We start from the raw sequence: 22,914 nt of genomic DNA on the forward strand, positions 1-22,914 counted from the left end.
TCTGTTCCCTTGTTTTAATTGAGTGATGTTTATTTTTAGCTCTCCGTGGGCTAATATTAGTGATGAGTGATGATCTGAGCTAAAAACGAGTGAGCACTGAGGGAAACGTTTAACGCTTCGTCTACAAAAGGCAGACATCGCAGGCGTTACAAGCGGCGAACAAATTTATAAAAATGTGACAAGAGTCCTTTCTTCTTTGTCCAGGCCCGGCTGACCCAGTGAGACGGACTGGGACACAGGGTGGCTGTTGGAGTGATGAAAAGATAATCTATGTGAGAGTATGAGGAAGCACATTTCTTTCCCACACATTCGGTTGTTTCTCAGCTTTCCTGCACATCTCTTTTAGATACTGTCTTTAGTCTGTTCTGTTGTTTTCTTCCTCATTCTTCCTCCAATCCTCTGATCTATCCCCAAAATATTTGTTTTTATTCATCTTAATGGCATAGAATAGAAAAGGTAACATATTTTCAACAAGACAAATATTAAATATTTACTTATTCAAAGCTCTGTGTAATGTCCAGCAATGGTCAGTTTAGGTACAGTCTGGCCTTTCAACATCTATTCAACATCTGGTCAGAAAGGAGACACAACATTGCACGTAGTCCCTTTAAATCAGCCTGCCTTCCTCACCAGCTGGAGTCAGAGCCTGCAGCTCTGACAGAGATTGAAGAGATAAACAATAACTTTCTTTGCCAAGGTCCCATCTGTCTGCCTCCACAGAAGAAACAACTCCAGCTCGAATCAGTCGCTAAATTCAAGAATGATTTTTAAAATTAAATTTGAACTTCTAAAATTTACAAGAGATAATCATTAAATAAAAGTTTGTTTATTGCCACTTATAATAATTATAAAATAATGAAATGTTTCATTAATCTGTGCGTAATGATTGTTTAGCATGTTTACTTGAAGAGGTCATCACCATTTGCACTCACACAAGGACCGGGAAAGGGTGGCTTGCCAACTCCGGGTCGGGAGAGAGGTCCTACCTCAAGTGGAGGAGTTTAAGTATCTCGGAGTCTTGTTCACGAGTGAGGGTAGGAGGGATCGGGAGATCGACAGGCGGATTGGTTCGGCGTCTGCAGTGATGCGGACGCTGAGCCGACCTGTCGTGGTGAAGAGGGAGCTGAGCCAGAAAGCCAGGCCCTCGATTTACCGGTCGATCTACGTCCCAATCCTCACCTATGGTCATGAGCTTTGGGTCATGACCGAAAGAACGAGATTGCAGATACAAGCGGCCGAATTGAGTTTCCTCCGTAGGGTGGCCGGGCTCAGCCTTAGAGATAGGGTGAGGAGCTCAGACATTCGGGAGGGACTCGGAGTAGAACCGCTGCTCCTCCAGATCGAAAGGAGTCACTTGAGGTGGTTTGGGCATCTGGTCAGGATGCCTCCTGGACGCCTCCCCGAGTAGGTGTTTCGGGCATGTCCTGCCGGCAGGAGGCCCCCGGGTCGACCCAGGACACGTTGGAGAGGTTACATCTCCAATCTGGTCCGGGAACGCCTTGGGGTCCTGCCGGAGGAGCTGGTGGAGGTGGCCGGGGAGAGGACGGTCTGGAGCTCCCTAGTTGGGATGCTGCCCCCGCGACCCGAACCCGGATAAGCGGAGGAAGATGACGACGATGACGACAAGGACAAAGTAAAGTTAAGTTAAACGCATGACACAAAATTAACCTTTTACCCGGATCAGAGCCTCCGAATCAAAGTAGGCGTGTGTCTCTGAGATTCTTGGTAATATTCCTCAAACTAGTCGACTTTTGGTCGGCTATTTAATCATAACATCGTTCCATTAAAACTAGATCACTGTGGTTTTTCTTCAGTTTGTTCAGTTCGAAAGTTCGAGAGTTCTAGAGAAAAGCTTCAGACCGGCCATCTGCAGCAAAACCTCTTTAACCAGCAAAGACTTTGACACGTCGTCAAAACCTTTAAAACCTTTTATGCACCTGTGAAGCTGATACAACAAGATAGTCCTGCAGAACAAGCTGATTTGTTCAACTCCTTAAGAGTTATTCCTGAGACGCAAACTAGTTCCAACTGTCGTTACCTGGAAGATGACCCTGGACTGACCTGGTTGTACCGGAAGTTAGTCTACGGACTTCAGTACCGGGGTCTCCGACCCCCTCCTGACATCTCAGATCCAAAAGGGCATCTCCGCTCGGGTACGTAGAACACAGTGAGATTGCGTCTGGATGTGGTTTTGATAATAATCTATTCATAGCTTAACGCAAACCAAATTCTTTTACGTCCAGAACTCAGCTCTCTGAGATACGGACGTTCTGACTACATTATATTTACGCATAAGTTCCAGACACCACTTTAGTTCCATCCACTCACAGTAAATGCTCAGTTAATTTGTCAAGTTTTAATTGCTTGTAAAAGAAATTCTTACTTTTACAAACCTGACTGTTTCTTGAATCAAAACGAAGTGTGTACAATCCCCTAATGCAGTGGTTCCTAACCTAGGGGTCCCGACCCCCACAAGGGGGCGCCAAAACCTCTCAGTGGGTCGCCATCACCAAGGGGTTAAAACTTCATTTATTACTTGTTTATAGCCTACATTTTGCTCACATTTTTTTTCATGAGTGAAGAGTTTACTGATATTAAGACAGGAAATAATTAGTACAGAAAATGTAACACATTTTTAAGAACATTTAACTCAGCTCACTGTTTTATTTTCAAGTGTCAAAAGTTCATTAAAGATAGGATTGGTTGATTAATCACAGCGGTTATGGTAAATAATCTAGTATAAACAGTAATATACACACTTAAGTACATTTTGCTCGGTGTATTTTTTATGTGTCAAACTTTTTTTGAAAGGAATGATTGATTTATCAAGAAACTGTGTTCAGAAAAGTAATACAAACTGTCAAGCACATTATGCTCTGTTTGGTTTTGTTAATGACGTTGTTCTGTACTGGAGCCTACTATTACTGTTATCTATTGAATCAAAGCATATTAAAATGTGCTTGAACAATTTTATCATTTCTTAATAATGTTTGTACTGGAAGAGAGAATGGGAGGGGGTCGTCAAAAATTTTACTGGTAAAAAAACGGGGTCCCTTGGGAAAAAGGTTGGGAACCACTGCCCTAATGAATAAAGAATCCTAGATCTTCTGATTAAAGCACCATAAAGACCAGGCAAGGTGATATTCTCTATTTAGATAGAGTATCACAGCTTATTGGTCACAAGTTGAGTTAATAAATATAGTAAGCTCTTAAAGCTATTTACATAACCAAACACATTATTTACTAACACAACATCTGTGAATTGTTTTATTGACATTGTGGTTTTGGAGAATTTAGCATCACCAGCAAATGCAGAACTGTCCCCTAGTGGTGGGCTGTGGTTTATCATACTCTGCAGAGAAGTTAAAATTTTCCTGCTTTTTTAGCCAAATGCAATTTATCCAGATTTGATTAAAAGATTCAGCCTTGCAAAACAACTTCTGCAACCCTTTTTGAAACAATCATAAAGCCAGTTTATGAGCTGTGGCATGACCTAAAGATCCCCACGGATGTCTGTTTCCTCAGTATACTTCCAAATGGGATGCAAAACAGGATCACTTGTCTTCTCTAGAAGAAAAAGTTTCAATTCACATGTTTTTTCTAAATATTTTGCATGAAATATCCACAACGCAAAAAGAAAGTTTATTTATGAAGGACACAGAACTCTGAGAACACTGAGAAGAGGTGCCACCTTGTAGTTGGCTGCAGTATAAAAAGCACCTCTCATATCATTTTGCTCCCAGATCATAAGTTTTAACTAAAGTTAACCGATCGTTTAAACTATGGTGCTTTATAAACACTGAGTAAAACCAGACAGCCGGCACCATTGTGGTTATTTTAAAGTTGTACACGGTTGATAAATTCACCTATAAATGTAGTTTTGGTCGATCTGCTTTCGACTTTGATGCTGTAAGAAGATCTACCTCTGGATCCCACAGCCAGAAAAAAGGGAATAATGGGAGTGATCTGCAGAGACAAAAGATAAATGAATGAAACAGATGTGGGATTATAAAAGTATTTTTTAAATTGTGATTCTTCTTTAAGTCTGTTAAATGTTGACATGAGTTTGGATGATGACAAGGCACAGATACCAGAGAAATACCTTTTAGAGCAGAAGTTACTTGGTGATACAAATGCATGTTCAAGGAGGATTTGGGACTGAAGTAGCTGTCCAGCTGATCCGGTAAGCTTTAGGCTGAGTGAATGTAGCTGTGAGTGAGAGACCGGTGCCCTCACAGGGAACACCAGTAGGGAAAGGAAAAGAAAAACACTCAAGAATCAAATCGACTGGCTATGAAATATTCCAAGATGCCTCTTTGGGCGGCTTTTCTTAGCTCTCAGTCCTAAATGATAAATCTGTTTCTCTTAACTGAAGTAGTTAACAAAGCTGTTGAAGGGATTTGTAACTTTTACTCAAGAACATGACCCAAATTTACATTTTTTTCTCATTAACTGTGTAAATGTAACTGTCTCAGCCCGTGATTTTCCTAAGTGCTTCCATCTTTTCTCTGTGTTATTGTACCTGCTGCTGCAGGCTGAGCTACTTGCTAAACTGCATGAAGGATGAAACTCAATCCATGTGTTGAATACAGCGGCGATACCCTGCAAAGCCTCAGTTATCTGCTACATTAACACAAACTCAGGTGATAACAACATTTCAATGACTTTTACTTTTTAAAAGACCAAGTTCACTAATTTTTTCAACACATTTGCAGTGGTCTCTAGTATGAATAAATCCCTGTGAGTTGATCTCAGTGGGAAAAAGGCTCTAGTGCTCCTGTGTCAGGAACTAGAAGTGAGTCAGAGGAGAGGTGAGCAGAAGACCGAAGGATTTGGAGTCTCATTTCCTGATATTCGGACATCTTGCCTGTGATTGGCTAACAGCAATGCGACTCTATCACTGACTATTCACGCTGCAATGCTGATGTTTTATCTACACAAACAACACAAGCCTGAAGGAGTTCTGCCAAGCTGGGGAGTTGCTAATGCTAACGGTTAGCTTCTACTAGCCAAGACGTGCTCTGCTCTCTCCTGGACGCTAAATCCACAACATACAAATCCATGAATGCTGATTTCACCATTAAGACGTAAAAATCGAAGCGACTTTGTACTTCGAGCATTTCCCCGTCTGTTTTCTATCAGCCGCTAATGCAGGTGATAGAGGTAGGAGACTGTTTCACATTTAGCCTGCATGTGAGACTCAAAGTGACTGATCATATTTCAAAAATAACAAAATGGTTTCTCAGTGAACTTAGTCTTTAAATTGAAGAGGGTTTTTTTTGTTATGCATGAATCAGTTTACTAAAAAAGGCAGCAAAAGGCAGGGTGATCCAGGTGACTTCATCCACTCTGTTTTTTATCTCACACCAGCAGAGTAATGATCACTCCATCATCCTGGCCTTGCCACAGCATTTCCCCTCCAAACTCCACCTTCCCGTGCTTCCTCGCTCTCATCAAAATCCCAACAACCTTGTCCGAGATCCGGACCTATCTGTCAAAAAGCTCCCCAAAAGTGACACGGGTTTTTCCGTCGAGGTCCGGATCAGCCATAGTCCTGATAACGTAGCACATGTCGTCTATCTCACGGAGGATGTGTTGCTCGGCTCGTTTGGCTCTCTCTGCTGTCTTGGTCCCTTCTTTGGGGCGTCCGTAGCCCTCTTGGCCTTTCTGGAGACGGAGTGACATGGAATAGTCGTAGTCGAAGTATTCGCTGAAGGGGTTCAGTTTCTGGTTCACCGTGTGCTCTACGGCCCAGTTCTGCCAACGGCTCTTGAGGTTTCCCACGGTGCTGTATGTCTTGGAGAGAGCGTTGATTTTGTTGGCATCTTCAGCTTCTTTTCTGTATCTGTGAACGACAGATTAAATCCCAGATTTCACAAGTTAATTACTTGAAAATCCAGGAGCTACTTCCATAGATACTCTGCCGACAGGCCTTCAATTAGTGTTTTGTTAAACATCTTTAGCTCTTTTTGTCTCAAGCCGTTTTAAAAATGTTTCTCAGCCTTCTTCAGGGGTTTTCTCCCACTTTTCTTGGTAAATTTGCGGAGTTTTGCCAGAATGGATGAGGAATATCAGAGCTTTGGCATGTTAAAATTTCAACAGAGATTTAGATCTAGATCGCTGACATTACTGCTTAAAATCATAGCTGCCTTATAAGTAAAACACCTGTTGCTTCATTAAAATGCAACTATTATCCTGTGCCAGTATTCCCGTCTCAACAGGGAGGACAACGACCTTCCTCAGACCACGTTGGCCAGTGTCATCAGTTATGCTCCCATGGGAAACAGCATGTTGACTGAATGCACCTGGTTTTGTATGAGGGAGTTGTGGCATTGTTTTTACTCCCTACGTTAAACAGTTTTCCACCTGAATCTCTACGAAGCAGTTTAGGAATGTGATGTGATGTGTTGTGTGTGCTTGCTAATAAATACCCTCAGAGAACGGATGTTCCCTGAGAGATCCTGTGAACCATGCTTGGGTGTGTATTCATTTCGTCTCTCCACTTTGCAAAGTAAAGTGAACAATAATATTGCTCTAATCCTCTGTGCATTTGACTTCTCTTAAGGTAACCTGGTTTTAATAAAAATAACCCAACATTTTTGGTGCCGTGACCGTGCGCTCAGAGCCAGCCGTGGGAGGCTTTCTCCGGGGGACCGACGTGGCGCACCGCTTTCACCAAAGCCTAGGGGGCTGACTTGCTCCGCTGGCCGGCTGTTCTAGCTCTACAGAACGTCTTCCGCCAACAGCTCTCGTGCATTCAGATTCGGGGTGACCCAAACGCACAGGGGGTAGTAAGTACCTTTTTGATACGCACCTTTTCATAAAAAGCTATTGGCAGTGTGCTTTTGTTCTGCTATTCAGGCTTAAAGGACGCTTTAAGCCCCAACATGGAAGGTCAGTTATTGAGATGGTTCCGGTCTAATGCCGTCTGAAATAAATGTGAAATAAAACGAACGGTATCGGTTGTCGCGCGGAACGGGTTGTAAACGAGGCTGAATTGCGTTATTCAGTCCTACTTCTGGGATTATAAAGCACACCAGCTCGGTGGTAAAAATACAGAATAGCAGAACAGAAGAAAATAAAAACAAAAAGGAAGACAGAGCCGCCAGCCAGAAGTGGCCAGCCGCACTAAAATTGGGCACTAATTCGGCAGTAGCAGAATAAAAAAATAACCAGCCGCGCTAAGTGGCCAATATACGCGCAACACAGGGCTGGCAACCGCTGTATTGGCAGAGTACAGAAATCACACTGTCGCTTTGATTATTAAACATTTTAAGGTGCTGCGGAGGTACTAAAGTAAAATACGATCACCGCTATATTTGGCTCAAATGAAGGAAATCAAATTCTAAATGAAAGCGTTTAATAACGAAAATACCAAATCCAAAATAGACCCTCTACTATTCATGGTCTGTAGAAGCGTGTGGTTCATGGTTTGGTGGTTTTGTTCATTGTGATCAAGCTGTTGATTGTGATTAAGCCATTGGTTTTGTATTTGTCGCATTGTGGTCAAGTTTGTGTGTTGTCCGGCCGTGGACTCTGTCTGGTTTCTGTGTGTGGGAGCTCAGTCTGTGCGTGTGTGTGTGTGTGTGTGTGTGTGTGTGTGTGTGTGTGTACCATTCAGGTCTACCAGCCTGATTCTATTTTTAATACTGTTCATTTTAGAGTTTACCGGTGTCCTTCCAGCTTTCTTCTAGCCTGGCAAGCCAGACTAAATAAATGTATTATTTAGTCTGGCCATGCTCCATTGACGGCTCTCGGTTGTGGGGCGGGTTCTACCGTTGTCTTTCAAATGATCTCCGCATTCCACTGGACAAAGAATGTGACATACTCTTGTTTCACTCTGTTGCATCATCCCACCCACCAGGCGTATAGAGTGCCCTGATTGGCCCACAAAGCGGATAAAGCTCTGTGATTTGTTCACTAAGCAGATAGAGCACTATGATTGGCCCACCATTATGGACCAATCACAGCTCTTTATGTGTTTGAAACCCCTCTAGAGAGCTGTGATTGGCTAGCCAGAGTCCTGGTAGGAGCTGCTGAGGTTCCAATGGAGCATGCCTAGACCATTCTTTGCAAAGCAAGAATTTGGTCTACTTCACTAGGCTAGCTTTCTTCACTAAACCAGTGAACGCAACTTTATAAATAAAATGGGCAACGCAGCGTCAGTTGATAAGCTGGAGGGGGACTTGAAATTTATGTATCGTAAACATCCAGACAGTTTAAAGTTTATGGAAAAATGGCACAAAAAGTACAAAGTTGACGGCAAACTAAAAGGTCAACAATGGAATGATTTAGTCTGTGCCTATAAGGTCAAAGCTGCGGCAGCCACAGGGAGAAGAAAGAGGAGCATTTAAGAGTGGCAATGTTATGGCTGGATGAGACAAAAAAGGCGAGCAGGCATTCAGAAGAGAAAGGACAGAGAAAAGGAAAGCAAGGGTGAAACCGGGAAAGATGTTTATGTGCTATAAAAAAAATCTTGCCAGTACCGGACCCTTTTGTTTATGTTTTGTTTCTGGTGAGCCCTGAGTTGCCTCATGCCTCAAGAGGAGGGGAGGCTGATAACAATTTCCTCACATTACTACACTACCTGGATGGAATTACCTTAAATATTAAATGATTGTTGCTGAAAACAATTCTAAATCAACAGTGATCTCCCAGAATTTTCCGGTGCTTTTTCGCCACAGGTCGTGAAACCAGGAAATTGGGTTCTGATGAAGGTGCTGAAGCGAAACAGATGGGGCAGTCAGAGGTCCATTCAAAGTACTCCTCATTACTCCCACTGCTGTGAAGATTGCTGAGAGGCCATCTTGGATTCATCGATCCCATTGCAAGCTTATCAACCAACAGCCACTAGGGCGACAACAAAGTCCGGGCTACAAAGGGGTGGGCCACCACTAGGGTGCCGTCTCTCAAACCCGGTGAAGATAAGATCAAGATAAGATAAAGAACTGCTTCGAGCTTGCTGGGTTCACCACATTGTTGATGTTTGTGGTCGTACTCATGGCCCTGCACTTGGGCCGTCTCTCAGCACCTGATGGAACCACTGAGACAGCAATATTTGAGGGGGTACTAGAACTGGAACTGAAATGACAGATTGGGGCTCCCCCTGGGCCCACCTACAGGACAATGTAACCTGCATCCACCTCAGCTGAAGACCACTTGGACACAACTACAACAGGTCACAGCGAAGAAGAGACGCTGGAAAAGGATCAACTATCTCAACCTTTTATTGTTGTTACTGTTTTTATTAAGCTGTCAGTTATGTGGGATAAACTAGCATTTACAGGGAGGAATGATAGAGAAAAATCGATTTTAGCTGACATTACTGCTTAAAATCATAGCTGCCTTATAAGTAAAACACCTGTTGCTTCATTAAAATGCAACTATTATCCTGTGCCAGTCTTCCCGTCTCAACAGGGAGGACAACGACCTTCCTCAGACCACGCTGGTCAGTGTTATCAGTTATGCTCCCACGGGAAACAGCATGTTGACTGAATGCACCTGGTTTTGTATGAGGGAGTTGTGGCATTGTTTTTACTCCCTACGTTAAACAGCTTTCCACCTGAATCTCTACGGAGCAGTTTAGGAATGTGATGTGTTGTGTTGTGTGCGCTTGCTAATAAAAACCCTCAGAGAACGGATGTTCCCTGAGAGATCCTGTGAACCATGCTTGGGTGTGTATTCATTTCGTCTCTCCACTTTGCAAAATAAAATGAACAATAATATTGTTCTAATCCTCTGTGCGTTTGACTTCTCTTAAGGTAACCTGGTTTTAATAAAAATAACCCAACATAAACCCTTAGATACAAAGGCTTAGATAACGATCTTTAACAAATCTGTTTTATTCAGAGCCGGTCCTAGACATATGCGAGTTAAGCAACTGCTTGGGGCCCCGTACCACCAGGGGCCCCCCCAAGAGCACCAAGGGAACAGAAAACACTTCATAATGGGTATGGTTAATGGGATATTTTTAGCTGCGGTTTTAGCTCCATGGAAGATTGGAGCTCTCGAACTGCGAAAGTGCTGTTCATAAACCCGTTCAAAAACGCCAGAATAAGGCGAGTCATAAGGCAAAATACAAGCGAATGTAATTCATGTTCACAACAAATATGAACAAGTTCAAGAATTCCATGCTTTCGTTCTTTTTAAACACAGAAACAGTTTTGTTTACCTGTTTTGTAGCTACAGTTTCGCCGACGGCTGCCGGCTTCTTCGGGCTGACGCTGATCCGTCGGCGAAGCTGTAGCTACAAAACAGGTAAACAAAACTGTTTCTGTGTTTAAAAAGAACGAAAGCATGGAATTAGAACCACGACACAGCAAGAACACACCTAAGAAGTTCACGAATGATTCCTCAATAAACTCATTCAGGCACAATGCTGCTTGCTGGTATGGGGGCCCTAAAGGAAAACCTGCTCAGGGCCCCACAAAGGCTTGTGCCGGCCCTGATTTTAATGGCCTATTACTAACTGAGTTTCTCTTTTCGTACTACTTTGAGACAGTCTGGGCCGCTCTTAGGGGCTCCTAACCACACTCAGATTCACCCATACTGAATATTAACATACTTAGTTTAGCTGCCTTGCCTGAACCAATAAGTTTGGTTCCACCTCATGATTAATTCTTTACTAAGAAATGGAGTTTGGGACATCTTGTTTCACACATCTGACTGCTTTAGCGTTCACTCCAGCCCCAAATCGACGCTGCCCCAGTAGGACTGCAGTAACCGAAGCCTTAACGATGTTTGCACCTGACTTTTCTGCTGACATCCTGGGTCTGGACGATCCGAGAGTGTTCCTGCAGATGTGCAGGAGAGTTAATGCGGCATTTCTGAGTGGGCTGTTTGGAGCTTTTCTGCTGATGTGACCTGATGAGATTCTTAGGCTGCCGTGGAGGATGTTATTAAATCTTTTGTGAAAGTTTCTTACTTCCTGGAAACCTTCATCACGAAGCAAACCCTGGCTTTCGGCCCGTGTGGTTGAAACCCTCCTTTCTGCAGATTAACACTGGTGTGTGTTTGAACCTCTTTTAACAATCACAACTAAGTGACAACACTCACGTTGAAGCTTGGGGTCTTTTTATCCTCACAGTGTCACGGGTAGGTTTAGACTCTTCTGGTGTTGAAATCTTCTCTATCAGAGCATCTTGTGTATCGGATTCCTCCTCTCCTTTATCTTCTCCATAGTCATGTCCTTCTCCTCCTTCTTTGAGCGTCCTCCCCTGCTCCACCTGCTTCCAGCTTTTAGTGAGAGAGGACACCATGTTGGAGCACTTCCTGCGTCGTGTGGGGGAGCTTTTCTTCCGCAGCAGTTGGTCGACCTCCTCGCTTGATGGAAGAGACTCCTTCTTTATCTTCTCAGTCAGGAGGCCGACGCCTGCACTCTTCTCCTGAACGCTGCTGGTCACGGTCTTCACCACCTGCTTTGTTCTGATGCAAGACGATGGCAGAACCTCATCTGAAGTCCCAACCTGCTCAGCGATGGATGTTTGAGATGTTTGAGCCTCTGAGGGGCTTTTAGAAGAAGGTTGAGGAGTTTTTTTAGGGACCCATTTCTTGAAGGGTTTTTCTGTTTCTCCTCCGAGGGATGAGGGAGCCCAGCCGCTAGGCTCGCTGGCTTGTTTCTTCTCATTGTCAGTCACCCACTGCTGCCAGCTGCTTGTCAGGTTGCACACCACGCTCAGAGTGCGGAGCTTCTTTATGTTCTTATTGCTGGATGGTTTCCTGTCAGAAGCTCGGATCGCCTGCTTATCAGACATATTTCTCTATGAAAATCCTACAAAATAAAATATCTTCTCTGTTGCTTTTAACCTCACCCTCGCAGCTTCAGCTCATAAATTAGAGAGAGGAAGCTGTAACACGGTGGTGGAAAGTATTCGAGTCCTCTCAGGCTCCAGACCTGATCGTCTTTCCCTGACACTGATGACCCCGACACACTCGTGTTTCATCACAGATCAGCTGGGCTTGTAGTTAGCTGGGCAGCAGATATAGGAGCAGGTCAACACACACACACACACACACACACACACACACACACACACACACACACACACACACACACACACACACACATCAAACACACACTATATGATCCTCTAAACAGGGTTTATTCTAAATGTTGATTGTGCAAAAATTACAATAACATTTTTTTTATTTCTACATTGTTTTTCTAAAAAGTTTCTTTTAGTATTTTACTTACTGAGGTTATTTCTACGTTTGTTTTTCTTCCCACGTCGTCCACTCGGTCATCACCTCTCCTAAAATGAGAAATTGTTGAAACTAAAAAGATGAGTTATTATATCTTTTATCGTACTTAGTTCCATATGTTGCAAGTTTATTCATGGATGATGAAAAAGACAACTGATGGACTTTTGTCATAAATTTAGATCAAACTTGTTTAGGCTTTAAAGCAGATGGAGTATTAAGATTAGTACTCTCATCATAAAACTTGCCATGTTCAGTTCTATAAATGTCTGCTGCCCTCTGGTGGAGGATCTGCAGGTGGTGAGGGCCAATTTTATTTCTGTATCACTCTGATTGTTTTTATTATTACATAATGAAACCGATTTTTATATTGTTACATTAAGATCAACCATTAAATAGTTTTTTTCGTTTGTTTTTTAATATCATTTCATATTTCGGGCTCTAAAAAGCTCAATGTTGATGCAACAGCAGTTCAGCTCTTGAGTTTTGGAGTCTTTTTATTTCTGAACGATTTATAAAGCAGAAAAAAATCAGATATTCTGAAAATGAGTGTAAAAGTTGAATATATGGGTGATATTTAGTAGATCTAACTTCTGTCTGTTTCGTAGCCATGCCTTATGAAGGAGATGTTATATAGTTTAAACCTATGACGTGTTTCATATCTTTCATCCCTGTTTACAGATGGAGCCGGTTTATAAATAGAAGCTGGAACACGTTTTTGCACACAGCAGCTGTTAGGCGTCTGAATTTTCCTGATCGTAGGACAGGACAGGAGGAATGAAGCTCCTCCACCAAGGCCGAATAAGATTTCAGGTTTGAGATTAACAAAATAAAAGCACAGGAACAATCGTACAACAGTTTTGTAGTTTGGTGACAGCTCTGGAGCATTTTTTTGTTATCTGAACTCAGTTACAGGAAATAGACCATAAAATCATCTGATTGGCTTCCTTCTGTAATTTTAGCATCAAAGGAAACATTCCTGATCATTCCAAGATGCTTCATCCAGTCTTGTAAAGCCAACGATTAAAAATGTCTTCCATGTCTTTAACCATAACAAGATATTTCTAGTCTTTACTGCACCAAATATCTTTATTTAGACAAAATGAGTGAAAATGGGAATAATAATCCCAGAATATGATGTTTTAAAAGTTAAATTCCAGAAAATCTCTAAATTTGTTGTATTTATTTACAATTTCAGAGAATCCCAACTTCCTGAAAGCCTGTGTCCCCATGTGAGGACTTGGACCTGCTATTATTCTCAGAGATTTGTGGAAAAACTGGTTAGTAATCCCAATAAAATCCTGTTAATTCCAAATAGCTGTTAAAATAACCAATTGGCTAAACAAAATTTCAGGAGGTGAAGAAATGTTTAAATATTCATTAAAATATTAACATTAATTTAAAACCAGCAGTAATTTTAAGTTGTACCATTTCTTTTGAAGGAATCATCAGGAAGTGCTGGAAGGAAGGAAATGGATTTATAAAGTTAAAATGGTTATTTGTTAGAAGTACTTCCTGTAAACTCTACCAGCACTAACATTTCCTTGAAAGAATAAGGAATTTGCGCCCTCTGCTGGCCACAAACAGAACGACACACTCGGTTTTAACAGCATTAAGAAAGGAAAGGAAGAGTTGCTGCTCTCTAGTGTCTGATAGGTGGTACTACACTTTTGTTCATTTTAGCCTTTTAAAAGATCATTTATTTTAGCCTATTTATTTTTAATAATATTTTAAAAAATTAATCTTTCTTTTAATAATGTTAGGAATATTATTATTAAGAAGGAGAAGTCGAAGGAGAGGAAGAAACTGGATTTATAAAGTTATAAGACTTTATTATTAGAAAATACTTCCTCTAAATAGTTCCACTGTCAGATTGAAAGAAATTAAATAAAAAATATGTGTAAAGTAAGTAACCAGTAACCAAATAGAAATGCAATTTTTTTTACTGATCGTTGTTTGTCTAAAAAAAAAACCTTACTAGAGTTACACTTTTGTTCTTTTTATTTATTTAGTAGAGATTAATTTAGCCTCCTCATCTCATTGAACCTTTCAAAAACTCCTCATTTTTCATTAAATCCTTTGAGGAATATTATTAGGAAACAACAGAAGGAGGAACGGGATTTATGAAGTTAAAAGACTTCCTCAGTAGAAACACTTCCTCTAAAGTCTTCCAAATACTTTGAAAATGGTATATCTGCTGGCAAAAAACATAATGACACTCTGGGTTCCAACCAACAGCATTTGTAAATGAGGGGAAGAAGGGGAGTTGCTGCCCTCCAGTGTCTTAAAGCTGTAACTGCACTTATCTTCATTTTAGACTATTACAAAATAATATTTTAGCCTCCTTATCTTAGTGAAGCTTTTAAAAAAATCTTAATGTTTCTTTTAATCCTTTTAGAAATATTAATATTAAAGAGGAGTAGCAGGAGAAGAAGGAACTGGATTTATAAAGTTAAGATTTCCTTAGTAGAAACACTTCCTCTAAATTCTTACAAACACTATGTCATATATTAAATTCAAAATGTATAAAGTAAGTAACCAGTAAACAAGTTGGAATGCAATTCTACTAATTTTACTGATCGTTCTTTGTCTAAGTAAACTTACAAGAATTACTGAATAGAAAAAGTTGTGCAACACTTTAGTTTTGTTTTTCTTGTAGAGAATATTTTAGCCTTATTTATCACAATGAAGCTTACATTTTTTTATCTTTCTTTAAATCCTTTTAGGAACATTATTATTAAGGAGTAGAAGGAGACAAAGTAATTGGAATTATAAAAGTTAAGACTTTTGACCAAAAAGGACAATGGGAAAAATATGAGACTATGTCGAATTTTAGTAGCATTTTAGTTAAGTCACTTGTAGAAGTGAATATGTTCTGGCTTTCCTGTTATTTAGACTATGTTAAGTGTTTTCCATCTTCCGCTGCGTTATCATGGTTTTTCAACCTTTCAGCTCCAAAGAAAGAAAATCAGTAATAAGGTTATGGTTGGGTCATATTAGTTGCTCTTCCATTTAGCCATTTCTTTATCAATCTAACAAAAACTTATATAATCAATTTAAAATTAACAGCATTTTAATTTTTTTTCTACAGTGCCTAATATGATTGTTGTGACTAAAAAAGGACAATGGGAAAAATGGATACAAAATGCATAAATTCACCTTTCTTCTTGGCTTGGAAGCTAATAGGATATAGCGCTAAATACACCATTAGCAATTAAGTTTTAATTTGATTTCTTTAAAAAACTTTTATTCTTTTGTTTTCATCTCCAAAATAAAGGATTAAAATATTAAAAAGTAAAAAAGAATGAATGACACCAAATATTATTGAGCAATAAACTAAAGTAATAACATACTTTATCTGATGTTTTATGAATTAGATCGTTTTATTTATGAAACTAAAGTCCCAACAATCTGACAAAGTCAAACAGCTTGTACAGGATCATTTCTTACATCTCAATTACCTCCAAATGTCATTTGTTCCATTAATCCCACCTTCACTGCATTCTAACTCCTAATAGGACAATATAGCCAAAACAGGCCAATATGGATGAAAAACAGCTGTTTTAATTTGTGGTTTAAATACATTTCTCCAACAGGCCTGCAGATCATAGTTTATATAAAAAAAATCCTAAAAAAGGCAACGGAAAAAAAAACTGTACAAACACAAACAGGTGAGGTAAGCTTCAAGAGGAGTTTTGTTATGTTTTTCAAGCATCAGGCCATCTTCTGGAAGACAAACACCAGGTAGATACCTGCAAGGAGACAAGAGAAGGGTTTAATTCATCTTTTATGATTCTTCTCTTTAACAAAGCATATGAGGATCAATCTAAACACAAACTAAATTTAATAGAAACTTACTGGCTGCCTCCCATTCAGATCTGCTCAGTGTTCCCTACAAGCAAACAGAAAACCCGATCAGACTAACAGAACCATGAACCCAACCGTATCGGATCGCTACAGCAGACCCACCACTTGTCTCAGTCCCGCTCTGCAACAGCGTTCTTTAGCGTGGGAGTACTCTTCAGTGCTCTCTGAAGCCTGTCGACCTCCGACCTCACAGGGAAACAGCTGAAAACACAACATATTCATCATGTAACGACTCAGAAAGCACGTGTTTACAACAGGATCACGCAGCCAGCTACATAGACCATTTAAAAAGGGCGTTAAAAGTGGTCCCTATGAATGAGTGAATGGCTTGTGAGTTCATCTCTATAGGAAAAAAAGCTCTGGCGCTCCTATTTCAGGAAGTAGAGTTAGCCGGAGGACAGGGGGGGAAGAAAATGGCAGGATTTGTAGTAGTACTCATTTAGTTTTCCTGATATTTGGACAACTCACCACTGATTGGATACCAGCAGCACAACTCCACCACTGACTCCGTTTCCTCTGCAGCTTTGACGTTTCATCTTTACAAATGACACAAGCCTGAAGGAGTGCTGCCGTGTTGCGGAGTTGCTAATGCTGACGGTTAGCGTCTACTAGCCGAGGCGTGCTCTGCTCTCTCCTGGACGCTAAACCAACAAAGCCTTCCGCTTCACGAGCCAAGATGAGTGATCCATGAACGCTAGTTTTCAGCGTTACATAAATCTGTCAGGATTTTCTAACCTGAGCGTCTCTTCTCTATCTGCGGCTAACGCATTTAGCCTGCGTGTTCAACTCAGAGTGACTGATTATATTTTAAAAAAGAACAAATAAAAGTTGCTCTGAGACCTTCACCTTTACGGGATCAACAGGAGCCAAATCAAACAAACATGAAAGAAAAACTGTAAATTTATTAGAAAACCCAGATCGGCCTTCCTTTGCAGCTCAGAGGTCGACCCAAAAGATTGTAAATAAAAACATAAAAACAAAGTAAGAAAAGGAGAATTTGTTAAAATAATAAAACGCCATTTCACACAGATCACCCGACACAATCTAATAGCATTGTTTTTGTAAATATCAAAAACAGTTGTTTAATTAATCTATTATGTGTCCAAAAATGAACTAAATACTAATTTATCTTTAAATTACATGCAACTTGTCATTTTTATAAAGATTACATAGAAAAGGTCGGTGTTTTAGCTCATTAAGGCCCTGTCCACACGTAGCCGCGGATCTGCCAAAACGTAGATATCTTTCTACGTTTTGGCCTGTCATCCACACGAAAACGGATCTTTTTAAACACTCCGGCCAAAGTGAAGATCTGCGTTTTCTCCGTTTTGGGTGTCTGCGTGTGGACAGACAAAACCGGAGTTTTAAGGTCCGCAACGTCACTTTCCGCGACAAAAAATGCTGACATCACGTGTGCGACCTGTGTTTACACTAGCCGACAGCATGGATGCCCTCAGAGCTGCGCTCGCTTCATCACTTGTACAAGCGCTTTTTGCTTGTTTGTTTTTGCAAGCGGAATTACTGCTCCTTGCGGAAGACCACAGACGAACGACGAGGTTAAGAACGGGGGAAGTACTGCCGCCTACAGGTCTGGCATGTCCTTAACAACGTATTTATCCGGGTACGTGTGGACAGAGTTTATTTTTAAAACAAGGTGGTGTGGATGCAAGTTTTTGGAGGGGCGGTTATTCGTTTTTAATAAAACCCGGCTACGTGTGGACTAGGCCTAAAGCTTCAGTTTTTACCTCCAGAGCCATCATCTTCATCATGAGGTTGCGGTGTTGCTCCTTTTTCACTTTCTCCTCACAGAACTCTGAAAACCTCTGTTTCAGAACCAGACGCATGTTGTAGCGCTTCGCCATGCTGACACACAAACACAGGTGCTTTTTACTTCCTGCAGCTAATTATTCCATCAAGAACTCTGTTATTGTTAAAAAGCTCGCAATAAAAACCAAATCTTACTGTTCCAAAACAGGAAAGTAGACAAGAAACTCCGGCACATCGACCACGCCCTCGAGGTTGAAGTGATACTGACATCCGAACAGCGGGTAGGAACCTTTGGACTGGAAGGAAACTTTGAAGATCTCGTTACCAAAGGTCAGCGAGTCAGACGCCTCCAGACGTTTCCTGAAAACACAAAAAGCAATAATTAGAATATGTTCTCTATAAAGATTAAATGGTTATTTTTACGGAAGTGTAAATATAATCCTTGTTCCTACACAAGCTCGTATGCATCTGGCGTTGTTCCGATAAAAAAGCCCCCAGGCTTCAGACGCTCGCAGGCGTTCCTCAGCATCATGTCTGCCTTCTGCTCGCTCTCAAACGAGTAGTGATACACAAACTGGCAGCTGCAGATGTCGAACATCAGCTGGGGGTCATCCAGCTTCTCTGACAAAACCTCCTGCACCACAAAACGATTTTATTATTATTCACACCGTTCTGAAACACCAGCTTTGTTTCAGCCTCTTTCTAATCACAGAACCAACACAAGTGAGTTACCGTGGAGCAGTCTGCGGTGATGAATTGAGCACTAAAGATTTTCTCGTTATTGTAACTTTTCCGCTTCATGTCTTCGTAGCGACTCTGGCACTGCTCCACTGACACTGCGGCTATATCTGGAAACAACACAGACGCAAAACATTAAAGAAAGCAAGGCTACACAAAGTTTCTAGGAATGGAGTTGAACTTATTTCCTGACAAAGAATAAGGGTGATTTTTTTAACCACCTGCACAAACAAGACGATTTATTCCTCCTCTCCTCCACTTCAGCAGGTCTCCTCCTTTCCCACAGCCGAGGTCCAACACCGACACGTTCCTGCTTCCCGCTCCTCGGACCCGCTCCAGCATCTCACCTGATAATCAATGAACAGATTTTAACAGATGTTCAACTTAACGCAACTAAAAATGAGTTTATGGAAAGAAAAAGGTCACAGCAGCATCAGAAGGCTGGTTGACGATTGACAGATTGATCGTATCGGGTGAAAACATGAGAGGGATTATTGTTGGATTAACAAATAGTATTAATTAGTGATCAGTTACCAATAAGAACACTCTTCACCCAGTTGTTAAAGTTCCTCATGTAGAAGATCCTGCTTTGACTTCGGACCTCCAGACCAACTTCCTGCAGTTTGTTGTAGTGACTCGCAACCTTCACGCTGTGATCAGTCACCTAGAGGATCAATAACACATCAATAATGTGTTCAAGCATGGGACACACTTTTTTATTTCATTATAATTATTGATATGCCTACTGGTTTCTTGGTGGGTGGTGTCTCCTCCTCATCATCACCTCTCTCTGGCACCCTTTTCGTGCCTGACTTCTGCCCCAGCTCACTTCCTCCTCCTGCTGGAGCTGCTCCGTCCTCTTCTCCCTGTTTCTCTCCTACCTTCTCCATTTCTGTAGTCTGGAATGAGAGGAGGACAAAGCACAACCAGGCTGACTGGAAACAGAAAAAAAGGAAAGTTGTTTAAATAATCACAGCTTTGATTACATGATTTAAAGACCTACAAAAGACCTGAAAACGCACCACTCTTCTATTGATTTATGAATAAAAGATCACCTTGCTGGAGCAAAACTATTTTAAAGTCCAACTTGTAACGTTATTTAAAACATGACAAGCATTTAAAATAAATTGAAAGCTTGGTTGTTTGAAAACAAATTGATGTAATAAACTACAGCTGAACATGTATGGAGGGAAATGTGGTCTTGCTTCCCAAGCAAGCTAGCTAAATAATAATTATGATCAAGTTTCTTTCTTGTTTAACCCCCTAGTCTAGTCAGACAGTTTTTCATTCAGTAATTTCGGGTAAAGGCAAAGCTGACCTTCAGATAAAGTTACGGGAATAAATAAACCTCCCGCTAACTGGTTAGCATGCTAACGCTTACCTTCGTAGATCCAATAAAACACCCGTCAGAGATTCACCGGAAGCAGGAAGAACCACTGCCTGGATGTAAACTATCAGATGAGAGCAAAATACAAACTATTTGTTGATAAAATCATGTAAACTGTTAAGAATTTTCTTTTCTAATATGATAATCTACTCACAATGATCTCTGTTGACAGCACGCATGCGCTTTGATAAACTTCCGCTTCCACTGTCGTCAAATGTCTGCGACACGTGGCGAAACACAAATAAAAGGTTAGAACCCGTATATGTGTCCATGGTTAGTAATAAAACTTATTCAAACAAAACTGGCCAAAAATAAGCGAACATCATAAACGTAGAAAATATAATTTACCAAAAAGTAGGAGGCGTATGAATACATGCACTAGAAGTACCCATAAGTTATAATATTAAAAACAGAAGAAATTAAAACAGGGCAAAGAAAGCAAATATCAATAAAAAATGTGGACGGTTGTACATTTTTGTCTATTTAACAGAAGAAAGCATGGTTAAAACAAAGGAATTAAAAATTATTTGCAATATTATATAGTTATTTTATTTAAAGGGCAAAATTGAAGATAAGTAAACTTTAATACATTTTTTAAAAACAAATGAAGGCAGAAGAAACACATTTCCAAATTACTCTTATTCACAATAAAGATTAAGTAACCTTTTAAAAGATAATGCATTTATGTTAGAGCAGTCCAACAAAAATGCAGCATTTAACCCTGAATGAAATATTAGCTAAATATATTTTCTGTAAGAATTGGCTGTCTTTATGCTATACGTTAATTAATTTAAAACACACAGTGTGGCAAAACTGTTCTGCAGTGAAAATAAATGTAAAATTTAAGTATGTTAAAAACAAATGGGCATTTTTCCTCGTTTTATCAGTCTTCCTCATAATTAACTAACGTTGTTTTATTTTTTTATTTTTTTATTTTTTATTTTTTGTTGGAAATTTTACATTTTTAAACTTGCCATTTATTATCAATGCCAAATGTCAAGTTGGTGTCTATATAAAATAATTCAGTTCCAGTACAAAAGTATAAATAAACAGAGAGTTTGATGATTGCAGCACACATAATAGAATAGCAAGATGTGTTCTTTGTAGGTCTGTTCAAAATTTCAGCTGCTCAGCAGGCTGTGGATATTTTTCTTGATGCACTAAACACTTTAATTAGGAGACAGATCTGTGTGCACACATGTACACACAAACTGGAACCAGTCTTTGGAAATGATAATTATATGAGGTTTGGCATTGTTTATTGTGCTGTAATCATTTTCACTTAAAGAACATCCATAAGAAATTCCTTTTGCCTTGCCTTCTTTCATTCCAATATGTCAGTGGAGTGAAAACAAACATCCTGCAGGTGGAGCTGCAAAACTCTTAAGTGGGAGACCAGAAGGTCTGACTGAATTATTCTGATTTGTTCTACCAAGTTGAAGCAGACTTTCACTCCGTACCTCCAGTATGGACTGGGTACTTTTCACAAACAACTCCTCCAACAGAAACAAATAGACCTTCTTAGTCTTACAGTCTTGTTTGTCTCTAGCAATCAGATGCAGGCTGACGGAGGGGGATTCTATATAGCACAGCTTATATAGACAGAGTCTTTTTCAGTGCTAAACAGAAATCTCACCCATCTGCCATCAATGTCTACAGACTAATTGCCCTGAAATGTAATCTTACGAAAAGCCTTGAAAAGCCCACTTCTATCCAAACAAAGGAGAATGTACTGCGTGGATGGTGTTCTTTGATTTGGTTTCAGCCAGTGATAGCGCTATAGTGGCCATGAGGGACCATGGTCACTAAGAATTCAAGCTTGTCAACTTAAAAGATCAATAGTGAGTTCCCTCTAAGGGGTAAAATCATCTTTAAATGGTAAAACTGAAACAAAGAGGAAAACAATCCAAATCTTTTTGAAAATCTAATAAGGAATATGAAAGAGACTTGGTTGATTCATGCTAAACTTACCTAAAGTAACATTTTAGGTATGTGAAAATAATTTTACAATTAAAAATAAAATAACAAATTCTGTCACAAATTGCAAAGTTTAGGAGGAAACCGAGATCTTTGTCTGTTTATTAAAACAAGCAGCCATGTTGTTTTTCTTCTTCTTCTAGGGGGTGCGCGAGGTGAAAAGTGTAATGGCTGCGGAGCTCAGGGAAGTCTGTCATATGTCACCATTAGCGTAGCCAGAAACTCGTTTGTGGGTGGGCCTAAGAAAAAGTAAGTGGGCCCAATAAATGCAATTGAAAACAAGTATATTTTGCTTGTGTGTGTGTGTGTGTGTGTGTGTGTGTTTGTGTGTGTGTGTGTGTGTGTGTGTGTGTGTGTGTGTGTGTGTGTGTGTGTGTGTGTGTGTGTGTGTGTGTGTGTATGTGTGTGTGTGTGTGTGTGTGTCCTCCGCATGTGCCCTAGCTTCATAATAATAATGCGCTCCGAGCTTCAGCACTCTGGCCTGCGCACGCTGTCAACAGCAAGATGTGTTCCGTATTTGATCATTTTTAACGGTGTTGGAGAAATCTGAAGGTGGTGAGTCATTCTGGCAGATTGTAATTAACACCTGTCTCATGCAGGTGTTCTGACATTGTAAACCTCACACACAGAACATTGTGGATGTAATAAAATAAATAAGAAATGATTCCCATCTGAGCATTTTAGCATTATTAGATTATTATATTAGCACACGGACTGTGGGACAGCATTCTAAACGTGTCAGGCTATTAACAGCGCGCTGAAGATCTGAAGTTCAGAGTGAGTCTGTCAGAGGTCAGACGCGTTCCAGCGGAACCACGGCTCACGGGTGCACAAGTGAGCATATCTGGGCTGGGCAGAAGTAATTTTACAACATTGGTTTGAATGGCACCAATAACGAGACGCGGTGACTGGAGCGGCTCATGGAGCTGTGCCGCACGCACACACACACACACACACACACACACACACACACACACACA

The 22,914-nt window shown here is 40.6% G+C and overlaps 2 protein-coding genes across 3 annotated transcripts; both read right to left on the reverse strand.

Annotated features, from left to right (window-relative positions):
- Window positions 1-4,651: 4,651 nt before the first annotated feature.
- On the reverse strand, window positions 4,652-12,009 carry abrab (actin binding Rho activating protein b). The gene is made up of 2 exons (XM_015973457.3): window positions 11,056-12,009; window positions 4,652-5,845 (listed from the first exon to the last, which is right to left on the reverse strand). Exons 1-2 carry the CDS (start codon window positions 11,751-11,753, stop codon window positions 5,488-5,490), a joined length of 1,056 nt encoding a protein of 351 aa, XP_015828943.3. The 5' UTR covers window positions 11,754-12,009; the 3' UTR covers window positions 4,652-5,487.
- A 3,548-nt stretch (window positions 12,010-15,557) lies between these two features.
- Window positions 15,558-20,184, reverse strand: rnmt (RNA (guanine-7-) methyltransferase). Of its 2 annotated transcripts, none has more exons than XM_015973455.3 (12): window positions 20,112-20,184; window positions 19,952-20,021; window positions 19,317-19,469; window positions 19,105-19,234; window positions 18,792-18,917; window positions 18,565-18,680; window positions 18,285-18,466; window positions 18,028-18,192; window positions 17,811-17,928; window positions 16,168-16,266; window positions 16,057-16,090; window positions 15,558-15,950 (listed from the first exon to the last, which is right to left on the reverse strand). In XM_015973455.3, the coding sequence occupies exons 3-12, from the start codon at window positions 19,458-19,460 to the stop codon at window positions 15,913-15,915; spliced, it is 1,152 nt and encodes a 383-aa protein (XP_015828941.3). In that variant the 5' UTR covers window positions 19,461-19,469; window positions 19,952-20,021; window positions 20,112-20,184; the 3' UTR covers window positions 15,558-15,912. The 2 variants fall into 2 exon arrangements, with proteins under 2 accessions (XP_015828941.3, XP_015828942.3); XM_015973456.3 differs by having other exon boundaries at window positions 19,317-19,505.
- Between the last annotated feature and the right edge of the window lie 2,730 nt (window positions 20,185-22,914).

The sequence above is a fragment of the Nothobranchius furzeri genome, chromosome 19 (assembly GCF_043380555.1).
Source record: "Nothobranchius furzeri strain GRZ-AD chromosome 19, NfurGRZ-RIMD1, whole genome shotgun sequence".
In the NCBI taxonomy this organism is placed as follows: Eukaryota; Metazoa; Chordata; class Actinopteri; order Cyprinodontiformes; family Nothobranchiidae; genus Nothobranchius; species Nothobranchius furzeri.